The sequence below is a fragment of the Onychomys torridus genome, chromosome 3, assembly GCF_903995425.1.
Source record: "Onychomys torridus chromosome 3, mOncTor1.1, whole genome shotgun sequence".
Lineage (NCBI taxonomy): Eukaryota > Metazoa > Chordata > Mammalia > Rodentia > Cricetidae > Onychomys > Onychomys torridus.
The window spans coordinates 45,967,977-45,988,493 of record NC_050445.1 but is presented as its reverse complement, the minus strand read 5'-3'; the positions used below and the strand labels follow the sequence as shown (position 1 = coordinate 45,988,493).

Genomic DNA, 20,517 nt, shown 5'->3' with positions numbered 1-20,517 from the left:
AAATCTAAGCTTAAAGCAATTTTGCAAAAGGCTCTCTAAATTGAGACGATTTCCAAAACTTACAGTTATTACTAAATCCTATTGCTAAAAGCTCAGAATCTAAATACTATACAAAAACTAGTAATAAAATTAGAAGCAAATAATATTCTCCTAACAAATTATCAAGAAGAAAAGATAAGAATTTGTCCTGAGAATTTAAATAAATACATAAATATATGGCTTCTAAGAAGCCAGGGGACTTTTCACAGCTCCTTCCTTGCCCTTCTCTTGTTTGTGACTGAGTATGTAAATGGATGCAAATAAGTTCTGGGTATTTAAAGAAAGCTATGAAACCCATGAGTGAATAGTTTGTAGTCAGACAGAAGGATATTCTTGGCTTTTTCAAAAAAAATTGGGGAGCTTCATACATTGATACTGCATCAACACCACTCCCAAGCTCTGCTCCCCAAACTTCTCCCATGTCTCCCCCACTAAATTCATGATTTCATCTTCAATTATATATTACTATTCATATGTATTATATATGTATATATGTAACTTACTGAGTCCATTTGACATTGTTTGTATATAAAGGTGCCCAAGACATTTTAGAGAGGATAATTTTCTTCTAGCAAATCTGCAATGACCAGGGCAATTAGAAGGGATAGGAGCTTGCTTTGTATCAGCTGGTGAATAGATCAATGAAGTGGCCATCTGTCTAACACATGATGTTTTCATTTCTTCCTGACAGTGGATCTAATACATTAGAAATTGTCACATTAAATTTTCTGGATTTCATTCACTAGATATATTTATTTATGGTGTTATGTTTTCTTCTCTTTAGTTTACAATGACAAAATGATGGCTTATTGAATTGAAACTTAAGAACCATACAAATTCCAAATGAAACAATGTAAAAATATAAGCCAGCAAACAAACATGTTCCATAGGAATCATGTGTATGAATCTAAGTTTTTGCTCTTACTAAGCTACTAATGTACTATCATGGGATAAGAATTTAAATATTCTTTGCACTATTTTTTTAACACGATGAGACACCATAGCATTATTGTTTATGCTTACAGCCTGTAAAAGTTCTTGGACTATGAACTCACCTCATCTGTGTGGGAGACTGCATGGTTATTGAATTCTGCATTATTAAAATTAGAGGATAAAGGTGAATATGCCCGAAGCTTGAGAGTGTCTGTGTTCTTCTTTTTAACCAACCAGTTAATTGTTAAATATCTTACACACTGAGCATTACCTGACAGCCATCTGCCAGGGCAAAACCGCCACCAACAAGAATGGCTATGTCCCAGGGCATGAATGACTGGAATTCTTTCCAAGTAATCAGGGGAGAGTAATCAAAAGCAACTGCAAAACAAAAACCCTACAGTTAAATATTGTTGGAAATAAGAAAATCTGACAATTTTATCAGAATCCTGAATAGCCATTTTACAAGAAACTTACAACATGATGATACTGTTTTCAAGGCAGCAATTAGATCTCAACTTTGAGTTTCCACTGACCTTAGGTGGAATATTGTATTATAATGATTAAAAATGCTATAACTTTGCAGCTGGGGAGAAGGCTCAGCAGTTAAGCCCATTGGCTGTTCTTCCAGAGGACATGAGTCAAATTCCTAGCATCTACATGGTGGCTCACAACTGTCTGTATCTCTGGTTCTAGATCTCTTCACTCTCTTCAGACCTCTACAGGTACAAGGGATCCAAATAGTGCATATACATAGGTGCAGGGAGACACTCATACACATAAAAAATACTTCAATAAACTATTAGAAAGTAACTTAGACAAATCCTTCAGATAATATTTGAGGTATGTTTAGATAAATTATTGTGATATTATCATTAATAATGCCATTCATTCATTGACTCATCTTTCTATTCTTACTATAAGATGGTGTATTGAACTCTACCAAGTTGACATGATCTAGACTCAGTGGATAAGGGAGACTCAATGAAGAATGATTTTGATTGGCTTGGCCTTTGGGTATGTCTGTCGGGGGCTGTGTTGACTGTTCATTGATGTGGGAGGACCCTGCCAACTGTGGGTCATACCATTTCATGTGATGAGCCCCGGATTTTATAAGAGTAGAAGAAGCTTCAAAACCATGAATGTATTTGTTTCTTTTTGCTCTTGACTGTGGATGTGATGTGACTGAAGTTCCTGCCTTCATGTCTACCCAATGATGGACTGTACCCAGGGTAGTAAGCCAAAGCCTTCCTTTATATATGGTGTTCTGTTATCAGGCTATTTATGTTAGCAGCCAACATGAAACTGTGTTTCCAAACTGTTATAACCCATTTGCCCTATGTATGCAACATAAGAATACAGCCCCCGAAAGCTGATGTTAACATAAAGCACAGGCATGAATGAACCGTGTGTGAGCAGTGCACGTAGGCGAACGCATGCTCCTGCAGATGTGTGTACTTCTTTGTCCATGGGTTGTGAGTACAGTCAGTGCTCCCACTGAGTAACTTTTCCAGTTATGACCCCAGGTTGTGTCCACATGGGACTTGTTCTCTGTTTCTTCCAGGACTTCTGGGAAACTGTAAATAATCTTTCTCATGAAACTCACCCTTTTCTGGGTCCTCAAAATGATTACTGAGGTCATATCACACAAAAAAAAGTGACTCTAAATCCTTCTTTCCTTGTTAGCCAGTATTCTGATTTTGGCAGGGTGTGTGGTTGTATCCCTCATAGAAGAACTGGAACCTGGGTATAAAAGGAAATCTTTTCACTTCTGCAAACTCTAATGAATCTTCCTGTAGGTAGGGATAAATGCTGGCTGAATAGGGGGTTCAGGATGTAATTGAGGTCTGCTAAGATAGAGGTTGTGCTAGCATGGCCATTTTTAATGTGCTGTGTGCTAACTGAAGCCTATGGAATTTTAATTTCTTCAAAAGGTCTTCTATATATTCAGTATTAGAAATGATACTCAACCACTTTCTCCCGTAGATGTAGTTTTTGTCAATTCCTTAGCTGGAATTAGAAAGAAAAGCAGTCCTGCAACTAAAGCAACAGTTGAGTCTGTGACATAACCAGGGTACCTGGAAAATATGAACACACGTGTACATCAGAAATGGTGTGAGGAAGTTACATGAGATAAGATGTCAGTTAATCATGCTAATAATAATTAAATAGGAGGGATAATAAATATAGGTTATTTACTGTGGAAAGTCTGTTTCAAAACATATAGATTCCCAATGAAGTGATGTAACGTACAAGGACCAATCATTTCAGAATGCATTCCTAATAATTCAATGCATTTCTCATATCGTCAATACCAAATAAACAGATGACACCTTATCAGACCAACAGAGCAAAATTTTCAGGTAAACCTTCAGATGTGTTAACCAATTTTCTCTTTGTAATATTGCTTTTTATTATAATGTCAGAGATTTGAGGTTTAAACAGTTGCTGGAGTTTGGCAAAGACCCATGTAATTGATTTATAATGTCATTCTATTGAATTTAGAGAGACATGCTGTTGCTAGTGTTCCCTCAAACTCCTCTATAAACTGTGAAAGCAAATTGATCTGGTTTCTGGGATGAAACACCTGCTTCTGCAGTGGGCACTAGACCTACATCCAAAGGAAATCAACCCATTTGATGCTTTTTGCCTTCTAGAAACTTAAGAAGATTAATTATCAGAATGGCTTATGAGATGCTCACAAATGAGCCCTGTACAAATTAAGAGTAATTCGGGAACAGATGGAGCTAAGAATTGCCAGACTATTCTAGCAAAAAAAAAGACAGGTTCCCGGAAGCCTCAGCAGTTGAGAGGCACCTGGACATTATACAAATGAAACAGACACAAATAATTAGAATACAGCTTTAGATGTCAGCAGTATCAGCTATGTGCATTTTTGTAGCCTGAAGAAATATGTACATCATAAGGCTTGTTTTTCTATCTTATAACTCAATCCACTTATTTGCTATGCAAGTGTGCATGCTCTTCTAGTTTACATATAAAAACCTAAACAATCAAAGAAGTATGTTATTTTTCTCAATTTGATAATTTTTTAAAAGTTATCATAAATACAGGCTTACTTTCTTTCCTTGTTGACTAAAAACCTACAGTGGATTAATTATTTATAAAAACCTGGCCAATCCTTATAAATATATTGTTTCCTTATTATTCTATTTTAGTCACAATACTTGGCTAAGCTTTTGCCAAACTGGGCCAGGTGTCATGTAACTGGATTTTGTTTTATATGAAAAGACATATTGAAATCAGTCCAGATTCAAACAGATGGAATGAAAACATTAGGTGGTAGCAATAAATCTTAATATATCATACCAGCTTTAGAAATTGTAACTGCCTAAAATCTGCACATCATACATATATTTTACAGAATACACACTTTAGATAAATCCAGGTGTAAATGTTAACAGACATTTTCATAAAACATTTTAAATTATAATTGTTTTACTTATTACTTCGAATTTTGATTCATTATGAACTGGGTTATCTCAGTACTATCAAATATTAATCCTATACAGATTTTATTTGCCTTGTGGTTATTTTATTTATATTTTCAAACTCTTTCCTCTTTCAAGCCTTTCCCCCTTCCCTATCGCTGTCTCTCATAGTGCGGAGTAACAGCAGAAGCAACTGTTCATAGCAGCCCTGTTTTCCTGCCACAAACAAGAAAGATCTCCTGAATTAAGGTATCCTTCTGTAAGGAAGAAAAATTAGATGCTGATTATACTGAATACTCTATTGGGATTTTCTCCTAGTTTTTATTTGCTATTATTTGCTATTTTTTCATCTAGTTTTCAATATAATGCTGTTGAGAGAGACAGAGAGAGACACACAGAGAGAGACAAGACGGAGACAAGACGGAGAGCAGGACTTTATAATGCTGGACATTGGATTTTAAAGGGAGGTGGAGTTATTTTCACCTAGTTTTTATTTGCTATTATTTGCTATTTTTCTGCCTAGTTTTCAATACTATTGAGAGAGAGAGAGAGAGAGAGAGAGAGAGAGAGAGAATAATGCTGGACATTGGATTTTTAAAAGGAGGTGGAGTTGTTTGTTTATTTATTTATTTATTTAGCTCCTGATCCTATTAGACAAATACAAAGTACTAATCTTCTATTGGACAATAGCTTGTTTTAAATAAATGATGATGCTTTTGCATCAATACCAGAAGTTCTTTGCCTGAAGGAATCAAAAGGACCAAGATGATCTTTTAAACTATCCCACCTCATGCATTGCTTTCGGCAAGGTGATCATAAGAAATTTGAATTCATCCTTTGCACCTTAAAAAAAAATACTGACAATGCCTGTGAAACAGGAAAGTCAGGCTGAGATAAGGTGGTGTTTCTCTTCCATCAGGCCAAATTACGTCTGACTAGAACAGTTTCGATTTGTGCTCCCAAACTATGTGGATTCTTGCTGGGGCTGTGAGACCAAAAGCCAAGATTAAACTCTTCTAGATTTAAGAACCAGAGCATTTTGGTCAAAAATAGACTGAAAACAAACTGTGTAACATTTATGTCACACAATATTTATTTATCACTTTTACTAGGAAAAAAAAAAAAGCAGTATTCTCTGTGCTACTGCAATTTCCAACTTCCAGGTAAAGGAAGTGAGAGTGTGTGCAGTGACTTATCCAGAACAAACCGAAGTTTCCTGAGCGCAGTCAGGTGGGTATGGCTCTCACAGCCACCATCCTGACCAGAGCAGATCCTGGCTGCTATGCAGCACAAATGTCTGATTTTGTCCCGAGGGACTAGCCCCATGTCTAATGGACCCTCATTTTTATACAGGGTATAATAGTCATCCTTTTTTGTTTTCTTACCTTATCCTTAATACCTCACCCCCAAGAAGATTAGACATTATTTTTTTCCAAAGAAATGAACAAAGTATCTCATGCAGTTTTTCAAAGTTGTAGGACATATGTAGCTGTGACATGGCACTGAACAGAAGGAGGGGCTGCCAGACTCATAATAATACTTACTTTGAAAATAGGACCGACCAACCAGTAACAAAGCCAGGATCCCGACTGAACCATAGCAAGGCCATTAGGATGAAGATTACCAAGGTGACGATTTCCTGATACCTGTAGAAAAACCCGCTGTGGTCATTTCTTATTTTCTCAACATTTGGGAAAACTCTGAGCTGTTTGTTTCAAGCTAATCTTCATAGGTCATGGCCATTGTGGGAACATGATAGGTTCTTACTTGGAAAGTGTGGGTGCTCTTAGAAAAGACCTTTTCTCCTTCTCAGAATCTCTGGATTTGGTTTTTGTTTTTTTTTCCTACCTAGCAAATTTTACTTGGGCTCTGGTATGTATTTCATTTTAGTGGCTTATAGTCACTGAACTTTGCAGGTTGGTGGTCTTAGTCAAGCATTATGGCATCCTTGCTGGCCAATACGTGATTATTTGCTTTACATTAACTGCTTGTGTTTATCTGTGTGGGTTTGCATGCAAGTAGTGTGCACTCATGCATATCTTACCTAATTGGCCCAAGTTTTTCATATTCTTGCTTGATCACCTCGGCACATGCCTTTTCTTTGAGTGTTTTGGTTTTGCCACATTTGAACATCTCCTTAAAGCTGAAACAGGCAAGAAAACTTTAGAATTAAGGAAATTATTCTATCACCACCCTCCTTTATGGAAGAATGTGACGGTTTCGTAGTTGTGACTCTCTGCTGACACCAAGAACCCGTGCCCTGTGCCTGTGCCTGTGTCTCTTTCATTGACTGTTCTCCATATTGTCTGGCTTGCTCACTTCTAGATGTCTATTTTGTTTTGTTTTCCACGACATCTACCCATCTCTTCCCTTTCAAAGATCTCTTGCACTACTCACATATTTCCATGTACCACTCACCTCTATCAGTCTCTATACAATGATAACTATGAATATGTACTATATATTTGATAATTCTGTTACATTAAAATGTATATCTATGGAGCATGTTGGCTGCTAAGTACTGAACACATGGAAGTTCCATCTTGTTATGTAGGCATGGAGGGCAGGGACAGAAAAGTAACATAGATGTTCTCTTTGGGCTAAATATCACTCCATTTCTACCTTTAGCTGCTTGCAGTTGTAGCCTCTCACATAAGTCTTATTATTGTGTTTTTGTCTCAAAGTCTAGGATCTTTAAAACTTTAAACGATTTTTGAGGGACGTAACTCTAGAAGTACTATTTTTTTAAATCCCTCTGGAGGAAGAATCAACAGGGGAAATAGATTCTTAGGGATTGTCTCTTGGAATAATGATGAGAGGCTCAGTTAGGTCCTTTTGTGTGAGCAGGAAACACAGAAACAATCTTCTGCAAAGCGGTAGTTTTGGAGACAGAGACAAGGAAGACGAAACAGTGAAAAAGTAATTGCCAACACAGATAGAGTTCATGCTTGGTCTTCATTTTCCATGTAACTCTGTTATAAGACATTGTTCCATGCTTCCTGTTTGAAAGAGCAGGATTTCTTTGATTCTTTTTGCTGTTGTTATTTGTCTGTTTGTTTGCTTAAGACAGGGTCTCTGTACGTACTCCTGGCTGTCCTGGAAATTGTTACATAGATTAGGCTGGCCTTGAACTCACAGAAATCTACTTGTCTCTGCCTCTCAAGTACCTGGGTGAACGTAATTTCTATGATTCTTAAGCCACCCATCCTAAACATTCACAGTCACCCTCATGCAAACACAATGACCTCTGACTGTAATTGGTTGGATATTGTTTCATTTATTATCAGAGAAGGGCTAATAAAATTTTCATTTCAATTAAGTTTCTAATGCCAGTCTCAAATTGTTATCCCTAATCACAACACAAATACTATTATTCCAAGAAACAAATCTGAGGACCACCTTGAGAACTATCTGTAGAAGAGAAAACAACAGTCAAAGATAAAACTTTTCCTTAGAAACCCATTTCCACCCTCTACGCTGCATACATCCTTTGCCCCTTCAGCCGCAGACGGTAAACAGTTAGGTAGAGCCGAATTTGCTTTGCTGTAAATGAAAGTTAACATTAAACAAAGAAAATAATAAAGCATATGAGGATGTGTCTACATCTCCATCGAAATAAATACAGGAGACTGATGAATGAGCTTCTTGTATGTTGGAGTTGTTTACAATGAGTGAGTTAACTGTGCTAACAGCCAGAACACTAATCAGAATGTATGGTAGTCAGCCAGGGGAGTGGCAGCTAATTTCTGTTTGTCAGTCTAGAGCCTTTAGAGATAAACACCCTGGCAAACTGAAAAGGATTCTGAAAAATTAACTGCAAAATGAAACTGCCTTGTCTAACCAGTAGTGGACAGCAAGAGGACTGTTTAATACAACACTGATCATGATTTATGAACTTTGCCTAATGAGTGCATTTTATAGGGACTTTTTGGTTCTTTTTTGGGAGCACATGCTAATATTTCTGCTCTTTACTGTCTTAATTTTTTTAAAATTCTCAGTGACATGCTGTATTAAAATAATAATGGAGGTTGCCTATGTATTTAAAGTCACTAAAAGCAGCACAAAGAATGAAACAGCAGTGGCTAGTCACTGGACAGTGTGTCCATGTCCACTGTGGGGATCATTCTCCCTGCTTCCAATCTTGCTACCTGTACAGCTGAACCAGGCCCCCCAAAGCCTGGATTTCCAGGGAGGGGCACTTAGTATGCAGCTGGCCTGTCACACTGAAAGCCACCTGCTGAAGTCAGTGACATTCCACACATTTGCTTCAGCAGGAGGCCTGCCACATGCTGCTTCTACAATCTGGATGGAACATTTTAAGAAACCATCAGTCCTATCTCCCAACCACTACCACAATTGGGCAGTTACAAAGAAAAACTAAGATGAAAAATAGAGGGGGAAATGTTGGTCATTACCTGGATAGACCTGGAAACTATAGCCTCAGATGAAACACCACACCCTACCATACCGTGCCATTTTTCAAAAGAAGTCCCAGTGGCTGAGCTCCCCTCAGCTGTCTTAGAGAATAGCATGCTGCTTGATTCATAGGTCCTTGAGGTTATTAAAATTAAAATATAAAAATGAATTTTAAATATTTTATTATTCAGGAAAATATGTTCATGATTTGTGATATACCTAATTCCTAATGGAGTATAAGGAGTTGAAAGTGCAGGCTGTACTTTAGATTTTGTTGATGAGCCCTTTGTGGTTTTCACAGTGGCTGTCAGCTCAGTCATATAACTGTTGAGTGTTTACCAAACTACCAGCTTCAGTCCTAGAAAAGCAGCACACCAGAATTCTCTTAAATTCAGAATTTGACATTTTAGTGCAATTGTGGTTCTTTGTTGATCAGTGCATCTTACTTTGGTTGCTTCATGTTCAATTTGGGCTCTTAAATGTCGACATGGTGCTGGAAGGGATCTTACCAAACTTACAGGTAAATCCTGATGTGTACAGTGAAAAACACTGAGAGTGATCAGGGGCAGAGCTTGCAGAGCTGACTTATATGTCCTGTGAGAAGCTGGAGTTACCTCTTGTGGTGGTTTGAATAATAGTGGTCTCTGTCTTAGGGTTTTTATCGCTGTGAAGAGACACCATGACCACAGCAACTCTTATAAAGGAGAACATTTATTTGAAGTGGCAGCTTACAGTTCAGAGGTTCAGTTCGTTATCATTGTGGTAGAGAGCATAGAGCAGTGCAGGCAGACATGGCGCTGGCTATGTCTAGATTAGAAGGCAACAGAAAACGCACTCTGATACTGGGCGATATCTTGAGCACAGGAAACCTCAAAGCCTGCCCCCGTGGTGACCTACTTCCTCCAACAAGGTTAAACCCACTCCAATAAAGCCATACCTCCTAATATTGCCACTCCTTATGAGCTTATGGGGACAATTACATTCAAACTACCACAGCCCCTATAGGCTCATATATTTGAAAACTTGGTTGCCAGGGAGTAGAACTTTTTGAAAGGATTAGAAGGATTAGGAGGTGTGGCCTTGTTGAAGGAAATGTGTCACTGGGGGTGGGCTTTGAGATTTCAAAAGCCTACACCAGTCTCTCTCTCTCTCTCTCTCTCTCTCTCTCTCTCTCTCTCTCTCTCTCTCTCTCTGTCAGCGTACAGATTAGGATGTAGCTCTCAGCTACTTCTCTAGAACCATGCATGCTGCCATCTTCCCACCATGTTGATAACCTGTGAAACTCTAAGCACCTAATTAAATGCTTTCTTTTATAAGAGTTGCCATGGTCACAGTGTCTCTGCACAGCAATAGAAGAGTGATAAAGACACCTCACTTTGCCGGGCGATGGTGGCGCACACCTTTAATCCCAGCACTCGGGAGGCAGAGGCAGGTGGATCTCTGTGAGTTCAAGGCCAGCCTGATCTACAGAGCAAGATCCAGGAAAGGCGCAAAGTTACACAGAGAAACCCTGTCTCAAAAAAAAAAAAATCAAAAACAAAAAACAAACAAAACAAAAGACACCTCACTTCTAATTACTAGCTCCTCACAGAGAATCTTCTCAAATTTTATTTTACTTTACATTTTGAAGGTATTACCAACTTTGGCACTAGCATGAATCAGGAAATTCTGCATGTTAATAGTTGAAAGTAACTTGATAATCTAAGGACATTCATCCCAAAACAAGCAGAGGCCAGGGCTTTTCACTGTGATAGTTGAATTGGGACCACAGTGTAATCAGTTCCTTATGCCTTTCTGAGCAGTTGCAATATCACTGGTTTAAGATTCAAAGTGCACCCCATTGGATCTGTATTTAGTAGGCTCTGCCAACACCAACATTGTTTAAATTATTCCAGCCTATCCTAGAAATGTGTTCATGTATCTGAATGTTTTAAGTGCGAAAAATGTGGAAACATACTGTGTGCAGCATGGGGAAGAAAGAGCACTGGCTATAGAGCTAAAAGCAGGGGACACGGATACCTTTATCCCATGAAAGTAAAATGTCAACTTACTTGAATCCCAAGAAAAGCCACTGAAGCCAGATCCAGGACAAAAGTAAAAGGATAACGGCAATTGGGAAGGAAAACAAAAACCAGGATCCAAAGTTGAGGCAACGACAATCAGGATAACGTCTGTATGAAAACAGGATGCTGGGTTAGGGAGGAGAGACATGGCAAGTCTTTGCTGAGAGTCGTGAGGCGAGGAGCAGCAGTCTGCATCATCCTTGTGCTCCTTGTACATAAGGCTGCCCTGGAGTGCACTCACAGTATGTATGCTAACTAGCATTCTTTTTTATTTCTTGCCGTCATTCTGTATGTAGTATAAACATAATTATACTACACCCCACAAAGGTAGGATGGCTATGTTTTAACTTTTATTCTTTTTAATCAATCTCTAGTGAAATACTTGTGAAAATGCTTATCACTGTAGCTTGTATTCATTGAATACAAAATGAATAAGTATGCATGAAGCGGTGTGTTTTGTTATTGTTTGACTCATCAGACTAGGAATAAGCAAAGACTAATCAGCTGGGCTGGGAACAGATGAGGTGGGAAGAACTCACTGCTGAGTAAGTACCATTCCCCATTGGTAGTAATTGGCATCCTCATACCTATGAGGAACTTATGCTCTGATCAGACTGTCTCCTCCAGTGTTTTTAAGGGTTTTATTTTTTTTTCAACCAAAAAAGCATGGTACCATCTTGGCTATATGAGAGGCCATTTTATCCAGCTTTGGGCTTAGTCTAATGAGACAGAAGAAAATATTTTGTGTAAGACATCTGATTCTTTTCTTTATCTTCTAGCTAAATTTTACTTTCAAATTAACATAATAACAACACATCAACCATTAAACATGCTAAGATAACAAACATATTTTTTTTGGTAATCTTACATTCATTACTTTAAAATATGGCCTAATTACCTAAATACTAAATAAATTATCATATCACAATCATTTTATAACTACAGAAGAACATCTGAAAATCTGAAAAGTAATTGGTTTTGATTAATTTGCTCTTGATGTAATAACAAAAGAGCATTGAAAATCTAAATATACACACAAAATAACAATCTGTCTTTAGTGCTTTTTGAAATGACAAAATACAGAAATCTTTGTGAAAGTAAAGATTTTCAATTTTTGTTATAGTTTGTCTCATAGCAATTTCCTTCAAATTGAAACATAACTTCCTGGAGGGAGGAGTGAAGTTCATGAGACTTAGGAAGTAAACAAATTCAGGTCCAGGAAGCTGAAACTAAACCACAGAGACCCTCTCCAAGGTTATAGTCAGGAAACAGTTGCCAGGGAGAGGTTCTGGGAGCCGATGAGCTGCGTGCAAGTCCAGCCGAGGTCTCTGGAGTTGTAGCATTTCAGAATCATCACTTATGCTAGTGAGAGCTTTTCAGTGGTGCAGCTGTCATTGAACAATCCAAGTTCCTGTAAGTAAGTAACTCCAATATGTTTCTCTAAGTTGAACTTAAATAGAATTGTCTATTTGGCCTGTTCTGGATAAACTATTTCGTGTGAGTAGACATTGGTTTAGATCTCCTCAGGAAAAGTCACAAAACATATTTAAATAACAATTTGCATTTTTTTACTTGAGAAAATTGTACATCTAGGCCTAGAGGCCAGCTTGTAAGTTAGCACTTGAGAGGCTGCAATAGGAATGTTTCAAGTTCCAGGCCAGTCTGGGTTACATAGTAAGACCATAACTTGTTGAAAATCATATGAATTTTAATGAAGACATCCCACTTAGGGCCTAATGTTCCAAGACCTCTCACTTTCTGCAGGTTGCCTGGCTGTGGGTCTCTGTATTTGTTCCCATCAGTTGCAGAAGTAAGCTCTCTGATGATGGCTGAACAAGGCCCTTATTTATGAATATACCTGAGTGTCTTTGGGAGTCATTTTACTACTATGGTCCTTTAGTAGAACCTTAGAATTTGGTTTTACTCTAGATCTCTTGGTTATCTCATCTTGGGTATTTGGCCACCTGAGCAATGTCAGGTATGGATCCCATCTCACAGCATGAGCCTTAAATAAAATCAGATCTTGGTTGGTTGCTCCCACAAACTTTGTGCCACGATTGTACCAGCTTATCTTGTGTATAGGTTATCACTCTAGAGTGCAGGGTTTGTAGCTGTGTGAGTGTTTACCTTTCTCCTTTGGTAGCATGCAGAGGACCTTCCAGTAGCATGAACACTAATCATAGCGGTGAAAACTCTATGTAGCCACCAACTCAACTTCTCTGTGTTCAGTGAGTTGCATAGGTGTTGTCTTCAGCAATGGGGCTTTACTATCAATTTGTGGAGAGCAACCAAAAACCTTGGCAATAGTCTGGGCTGGTTGTGGGTTCCCATGGGACCCCTTTGGCAGAAAGAGTATAAGAGCCAGAAGGGATGGAGGACACCAAGGAGGAAAGGATTTTAAACACAGCACCACTGTTATACATATAAACTCAAAGAGATTCAGGCAACCTACCCAGGACCTACATAGGTCTGGATCAGATGAGACTTGAGATGTGAGTGGGGAAGTGGATACATGCTCTTATCCCTAACTTAGAATCCAGCTTCAATTAATAAGCACTTGCAAATGAAAATTTAGTTTTCTCCAAGGGAGTCTCACTGAAGAAATGAACCACTCTTTAGGATAGACCCCAGCAGTAAATAGCCAACATAAACAAACTCAAAGTGTCTTTGTGTCATTGTGCTGTTTGGGGGCTTTTTCTTGTCTTTTTTTAACTTTAAAGGTACTTTGCATATGTATCATGACTTCTAATTTGTGTTTTTATGCCATTCCTGTGTATGTGAACTTGTGTGTCTGTGTCTATATGTGTTTGTCAAGCTTTTTATTTAGCTCTTTTTTTTTTATTTGTCTTATTCCAATGTGTTTGTTTTTGTTTTACCTCATTTTGTTTTTATTCCTTAGATGCTCATAAGAGACAGAAAGGGTGTGGATCATGAGGAACTGAGAGGACTTGGGGAAGAGGAAACTATAATCAGAATATATTGTATAAAAAAATCTATTTTTAATAATAGAAAAAAATCATATAAATTTTTATCTTGGCCATTCTGTCTGAGGTACACACAGAGTCCCATAACTAACCAAGAAGCTTTTTGCAAGTGATTCCTGCTAGGAAAGGGAAAATCAGTCTTTTCCAATGTACTGTCATTAGGCATATCAACAACACCACAAGGCAGCCTTGGGCCCAGGTGTAGTTGGCCAACATAAAAGGACTCCATGCTTTGGTTTTGGTTTTGTTCTCTGTGGTCTTTTTTTTTCTAAGTTTTTCTTTTGTCTTATTGGGTTCTTTTGTTTGTTTTGATCTTTTTCTTGCTTTTGAGAGACAGAAAAACTTGAAGTTGGATAGGTAAGGAGGAGAGGAGGATCTGGGAGGAGTTGAGAGAAGGAAAATATCATCTAAATATAGTGTACAAAAAAATTTAACTAAAACATATAAATAAATGAAATATTTTATGTTACATGTATGTAGTAAAGTTACATACTTCAGTTTTTTTCTGGAAGACAGCTTCTAAGTAATGTAAAGACCTAGAGGCACCCTGTTTTTACAGTATAAATCTGTACTTTTACCATGAAGCAATTAGGTGTTCACAATTTTAGACTTGTGATTTTTTTCTGCAGTTTGCTTTGAGCTTATAAAAACTCTTGAATCTCTTTATCTCTGGAGCTAGCATTGTCAACTTAATGATAACTGATATTTTTATCTACCTTGAAGAAATTCAAGGATTTTTGTTTATATAATTAGAAAGTGGCCAATGATACTTTTATTTTATTTTTTTTTAATTTATTTTTTTATTTTTTTTTTAGGCAGGGTTTCTCTGTGTAGCTTTGCACCTGTTCCTGTAACTCAATTGGTAGCCCAGGCTGGCCTTGAACTCACAGAGATCCGCCTGGCTCTGACTCCCAAGTGCTGGGATTAAAGGTATGTGCCACTAATATTCGGCATGATAATTTTTAAAATGTCTAAAGATATATAGAACTAGATGAAAAGAAATGCTTTACCATGTCCTGAAGGTTCTATTGCTTTCAGATGGAAAATAAACCATGTGAGGACACACTCAAGCTGAACATTGCATCAGTCACATTAAACTTGGGTTACAGAATGACTTTTTTCCTGTCCAGCCCTTTGGCCCTTGGATGCACTATATGGATTAGGATCAGAGCGATGCCCTCTAAAGCCTCACTTCACTTTTACTATCTGTCATAACACCCTGAATCAGGCTGTGCTGCTTCTCACTCCCACTGGACAGACTTCTATAGAGCATATTTGGCTGAAAAGAAGCTTTTCATAAGTTTGTCTTGAGGAATAGTTCATTAAGAAAAAACAAGGGAACCCTGAAAAACTAAATTTGTTGTGGTTATTTCTTTTCTTGAGTAGTAAAGAAGGGTATAAATAACTACATGGGAATATGGTCCTATAAACATCACTGTAACACATACCTAGAGTGAATATGCCAAATAGTATACTATCAAAGATTTATTTTCCTATGGCATTCGTTTTGCCATGGCTCTTCATATTCTATAATTTAATAAATGCAAATTTATATCCAAAGTAATCATTTATCTTTTTCTATCATGATTATGCTAAAAAAATCAGTCTTAATAAAATTCTTTTATTTTTACCTCACACTATGGGATGTATGAACATGGGAGTTAGTGGTAGCAGTTTTTCTAGCTCTTGGTGATACAAAGATAAATTAACATGATGGGGTCCAAGCTCTTAAGAAGCTCACACTAAAGTATGACACACAGGAAACAAGTGGCTAAGCTAGCAATAGACTAGAGCATCAAGCAGAGCAGTGAAATAAAAAGTGATTGGGGAAGGGAGACACTTACACAGTGCAATGAGAGAAACCATGTTTAAGGTAAAACTGAATTAGCAAGGATGAAAGACAAATGGTAAGTGTTGGAAAGGATGTGGAGCCCTTGCACACTACTGGTAGGAATAAAACTGACAGAATACACAATAGAGCCCTCTAAGTCAGTTAAAAGTACAACTTCAGCATGATCTGGCAATCTTACTACTGGACATACATCCAAAATAAATGAAGTGAGTAGAAAAAATAATAATTCTATGATTATTGTACTTCTTATTTTTACACAAGCCATGAAGTGTGGTCAAACTGTCTGTCAGCTAGTGAATGAATGAAGAAAATATGGCAGATATGCAAATGAAGTAGTATTCAGCCACTAAAGGATGAAATCCGTTCATTTTCCACAAAGTTTACTTATGGATAACCATAAAAGATATAATAGTGAGTAAAATGTGCCTGGCCTGAAAAGATAAGCAAGCAATGCCTGAACCCACTCGTTTAGAATCTAGGAAAGCAGAATAGTTCTCAGAGGCTGGAGACAGTGAGGGTTAGAAAGATAAGCAAAGACTGGACTATGGGTGTAAAACTGAAGAGGAATAGGAGGAACAAATTCTGGTCCATTGTATGACAGGTTGACTTTAAGTAATATAATCATAATTATTAATAATTGATAACCATAATAATCATAATATAAGTAAAAATAACAAAGGAAATGTTTTTGAATGTTTCACTTCAAAGAATAATAAATGTTTGAGGTGTTTATCCTAATTTGAACCTTGAAACTCTGTGCTGAAGCATAATTTTGTATCACATAAGTGTAAAGAATATTTTAATGTGTCAAGTTAAAGTTTTAGTTGGTGGTGGTAAAGAGAAAAAGAAAGCAAGAGGCTTTATCCACTTATAAATTGATTTTCTTATATAAATGTATACAGGGTAAGAGATTAGGATCAAATTTCATCCGTCTGAATATGAATCAATAGCCAGTTTTCCAGCAGTACTTGTGAAAGGTGCTGTCTCACCTGTAGGTATGAGGATAAATATTTAGAATATAGTTAGGAATTATGTGTGCTTAGTCAAGTGGCCATTGTAGCTTCTTCTCCAAGATCCATGGCTTCACTAGCTCTGAGAGGTTGGATAAGTTTGCAGTACCAGGCATGATTCCCCTCTTGCTGAGTAGGCCTCAAGTCCAAGTAGAGGGCTATTGGTTACCTCCAAGGTATGCTTGCCACTAAAAAGTCTTTCCCAGGGAAGAGCCTCCAATTGGTTATCCAAAACATGGTCAGCCCTGAAATAATATGTACACAAGTAACATTATATTGACTGAGCAGGTTGTATTTATATATTTAGGAATGTGTTTATATATTATGATTATAATTATTATATATTTCATATATATAATTAAATAAATAGGGGCCATAAATTTGAGGGGGTACATGAGAAGGTTTGGAGGGAGGAAAGGGAAGGGAAAAATTATATATTTAAATTTTAACAAATTAAAGGGTCTGTCTTTTCTCTAATGTGTAATTTTGGTGTCTTTGTCGAGAAGCAGGTGATTGCAAGTGGGTGGACTTATGTCTGGGTCCTCAATTGTATGCCACTGTTCCACTGACCAATGTGTCTGGTTTTGTGCCACCTCCATGCAGTTTTTTATTACTGGGACTCTGTGGTATAGCTTGAGGTAAGGTGTGGTGATACTCCAGCAATGTTTGGTGGTTGTTGTTGCTCAGGACTGGTTTGTGTGTCTGGTGTCTCTTGTGACTCCTTATGAATTTTAAGATTTTTTTCAAAAAATAAATTCTGTGAATTGTTGCATTGGAACTTTCAAGAGAATTATATTGAATAAACACATTGATTTAGGCAGGATGGCAATTTTCACCATATTAACTCTACCAACCATGAACATAAGAAGCCTTTCTACAGATACAGAGAAAATGTGCCACATATTAAGATGGTGAATTCTGAGGGACAGGTTGGCTGAGGAACAGGTCATGAGGGGAGCTGATTCAGAATGACTTGCCATGTCCTTTTGTTTTCCGAGTCATCATGTTGGATAGACCTCTATATATGTGAGGCTAGAGTTAAGAGGAGAGGGTAGAGGTGCAGACATAAGTGGGGAGCAATTAGTACATAGGTGAGATTCTGAGCCGGAGAGGGATTACCAGTTAAGGGTGGAATGGGGATTTAGATGTGAAACTGAATCTCAGTGCAAGCTTAGGCTTGCCTTGTTGGAAAATGTGCAAGATTGAGCAGGTAGACCAAGAACTTTCAATTTGAATGAAATCCCCTAAGCGGGGCATTAAACTTCTGTTTCACAGGGGAAAAGCTAAAGTCTCAGGGACTAAGTGTATTATTTAAGGTCGTAGATTGTGTAGTCAAGTGGGATTTTAAACCCAGGAAAAGTTTAATTTAAAACGAAACTGTTCATCACTAACCCACTGTGTTTTCAACTACAGGTCCCTGCTAAATTCTGTGTTCTGTGTATATCATAAAACATACATAAACTCGCATGAAACTTCTAGTATTGACTTCTATTTGTTGTCATAAGTCAGGCATGATTTCTAACAGCAAGAACAAGGTAGCACATATGAAAACACAGTGTTGTGACAGCATGCACAGAAGGCCTGTGCAAGTCCAAGCCAGACTAAATTTCAGCATGAAGAAGGGGGTGAGCATGAAGTCCCAGCCCTAGCTGGGAAGCTATTGGCGATTGTCAACCGCTGGGAGGGAAGGGTCAATTTTCTCTAGGAGTGTAGCCCCTAAGAAGTCGACCATGCTTCAGTGGAAGACCACGCATCTGAGAATATTTGGGTAGAACAAAATGACCTTGATAAGGAAAAACTTAAAGGACACCAAGTTGAGTGGGCAAGAAAGTGGCATGTAGATGTGGGGAAATTGGGGGAAAGAATATGAATATAATCAAAACAAGGTATATGTAATTCTCAAGAAAATCGAGAGAGAGAGAGAGAGAGAGAGAGAGAGAGAGAGAGAGAGAGAGAAAGCAACAAATCAGAGTAGTAGACAGTGTTGCCATCCCCAGGTTCTATGCAAAGCTACACTTTTAATCTTTATGAAAATAAATTATAGTATTTCCCCTATTTAGATAAAAAGAACCTTGGTGTTCAAAGAAGTTAAGCTGATATAAAACAGTGTTAAATAAAATCTGAACCAACATATGATCCAAATTCTATAATGACTACATTTTTTAAATAAAAAATTGTGTATTTGTGTGTGAGGGGTTTGTTTGTATATGCATGCATGCGTGTGTGTGTGTGGTGCGTGCATGTGTGTGTATATTCATGTCACAGAGCACATAGTGAGGTCATAGAACATCCTACAGCAGTTGCCTTTCACCTATCACTTTGGTCCCAAGGATTAAATTCAGGGTGCCAGGCTTGGTGGCAAACACCTTTCCCTGGTTAGGCATTTTGCTGGTCCTCACATTTCTTCTCTGATAGTTGTCAGGGTATTTGTTCCTAAGAGATTTATACTGCTCATTTCCAAAGCAAGAGTCATGGTAGTTGTTGGAGGGAATTAGTACTGTATTGGGAGGGAATAAGTTTACTTTCTTCATCTCTGATTAGTAAAGACAGTAAGGTGCCAGGTAGGCTTTGAAGCCAAGGCAAGTACAAATGCATTTCTTTTACTATACATTGGCCCATGCATAGCACTGCACACCTTGGCTACAGCTTCATTTTCTGTAGAGCAGATGTCAGCAATCAATCACAATCTAAAAATACTCACATTTTCCTCAACTCTTTCAATAAAGAAAATAGCTATGTTTTTCTAACCTTTATTACAGTATGTTGCTCTTTTAAGTTTTGATTCATATTGTAAATATCTTATAGTGACCACATTAAAATTCAGTACTATATATGTGTAGTAACAAATGCTACATGTGTGGTTGGATACTATCAATAGGTTTAGATGTCCATTGAGATTTTTGGAACCTATCTCACGTAGATAAGGCAACTGCTGTAATGACTGGATACACAATTAGTAAGAATGACTATAATGTTCTTAAAATACACCTTCCTTCCAAACTACTTTCTATGCCCCTAATTTTACAGCTAAAACTTAAAACCCGAATAATATATTTTTTATAATTATCAAGCTATGTCATTTTACTTAGGATAACAATCCATTTTCTATTTTTTTAGCTCTTTCTTGACTGATAGCTGTCATAATTTTTTGTGATAATAATACATCAAATCTCCCTACTACTAGGAAAACAACAATTATTCTCAGTAGTGTATTTCCTTTCACAAGTTTATCTTGATATAAAGATTATTTCATTGTTAGCATAAGCCTCAAGATCTCCCAGTACTTTACAGACTCCATGCATGTCTCGACACAGTTGATTTCAAGGAATGTCTGTCTCAGCTCTCTCCTCCTACTTCTCTCCTTAACCTCCCTTTTCCAAGAGTTTCTAAAACCAGCCTGACATCTTACCTTTGTTCTAAAAGAATTCCCCCTGAGTTTTGGTCAGGCCAAAATTTATTCTTGTCTTTTTCAAACTTGAATAATTTCAAGTTTCTGCCTCCCCAAACCCCAGTGTGGGCTTTCTCCTTTTTATCAGTCTGAATTGTGTCCACCATTGACTGCTTAATTGAACCCACCCTCTTCTAGCACATCAAGGGGAAATGTGGCCTCCTCAGCCATCTTCTTGCCTCTTCTGGAGCCCTGTTTCACCTCCTTGTCTGAAGGTGGACTTCACTTTTGGCTCTCAGAACACTGTGTGCTTCTGATTCTCCTCCTGCTTGAAGTAACTTCCTTCCCTTTCCCTATTGACAATACTTCCCAGAAGTACA

General features: G+C 37.6%; 1 protein-coding gene across 1 annotated transcript in view; it reads right to left on the bottom strand.

Annotated features, from left to right (window-relative positions):
- The window catches only part of Slc13a1 (solute carrier family 13 member 1), a 78,546-nt gene that overhangs the window by 7,999 nt on the left and 50,030 nt on the right, over positions 1 to 20,517 (bottom strand). Inside the window, exons 8-12 of the mRNA XM_036182856.1 lie at positions 10,892 to 11,011; positions 6,469 to 6,567; positions 5,969 to 6,070; positions 2,944 to 3,050; positions 1,244 to 1,353 (exon numbers count right to left, since the gene is read on the bottom strand). Of these exons, the coding sequence (XP_036038749.1) occupies positions 1,244 to 1,353; positions 2,944 to 3,050; positions 5,969 to 6,070; positions 6,469 to 6,567; positions 10,892 to 11,011 (538 nt within the window). The remainder of the gene's footprint in view (positions 1 to 1,243; positions 1,354 to 2,943; positions 3,051 to 5,968; positions 6,071 to 6,468; positions 6,568 to 10,891; positions 11,012 to 20,517) is intronic.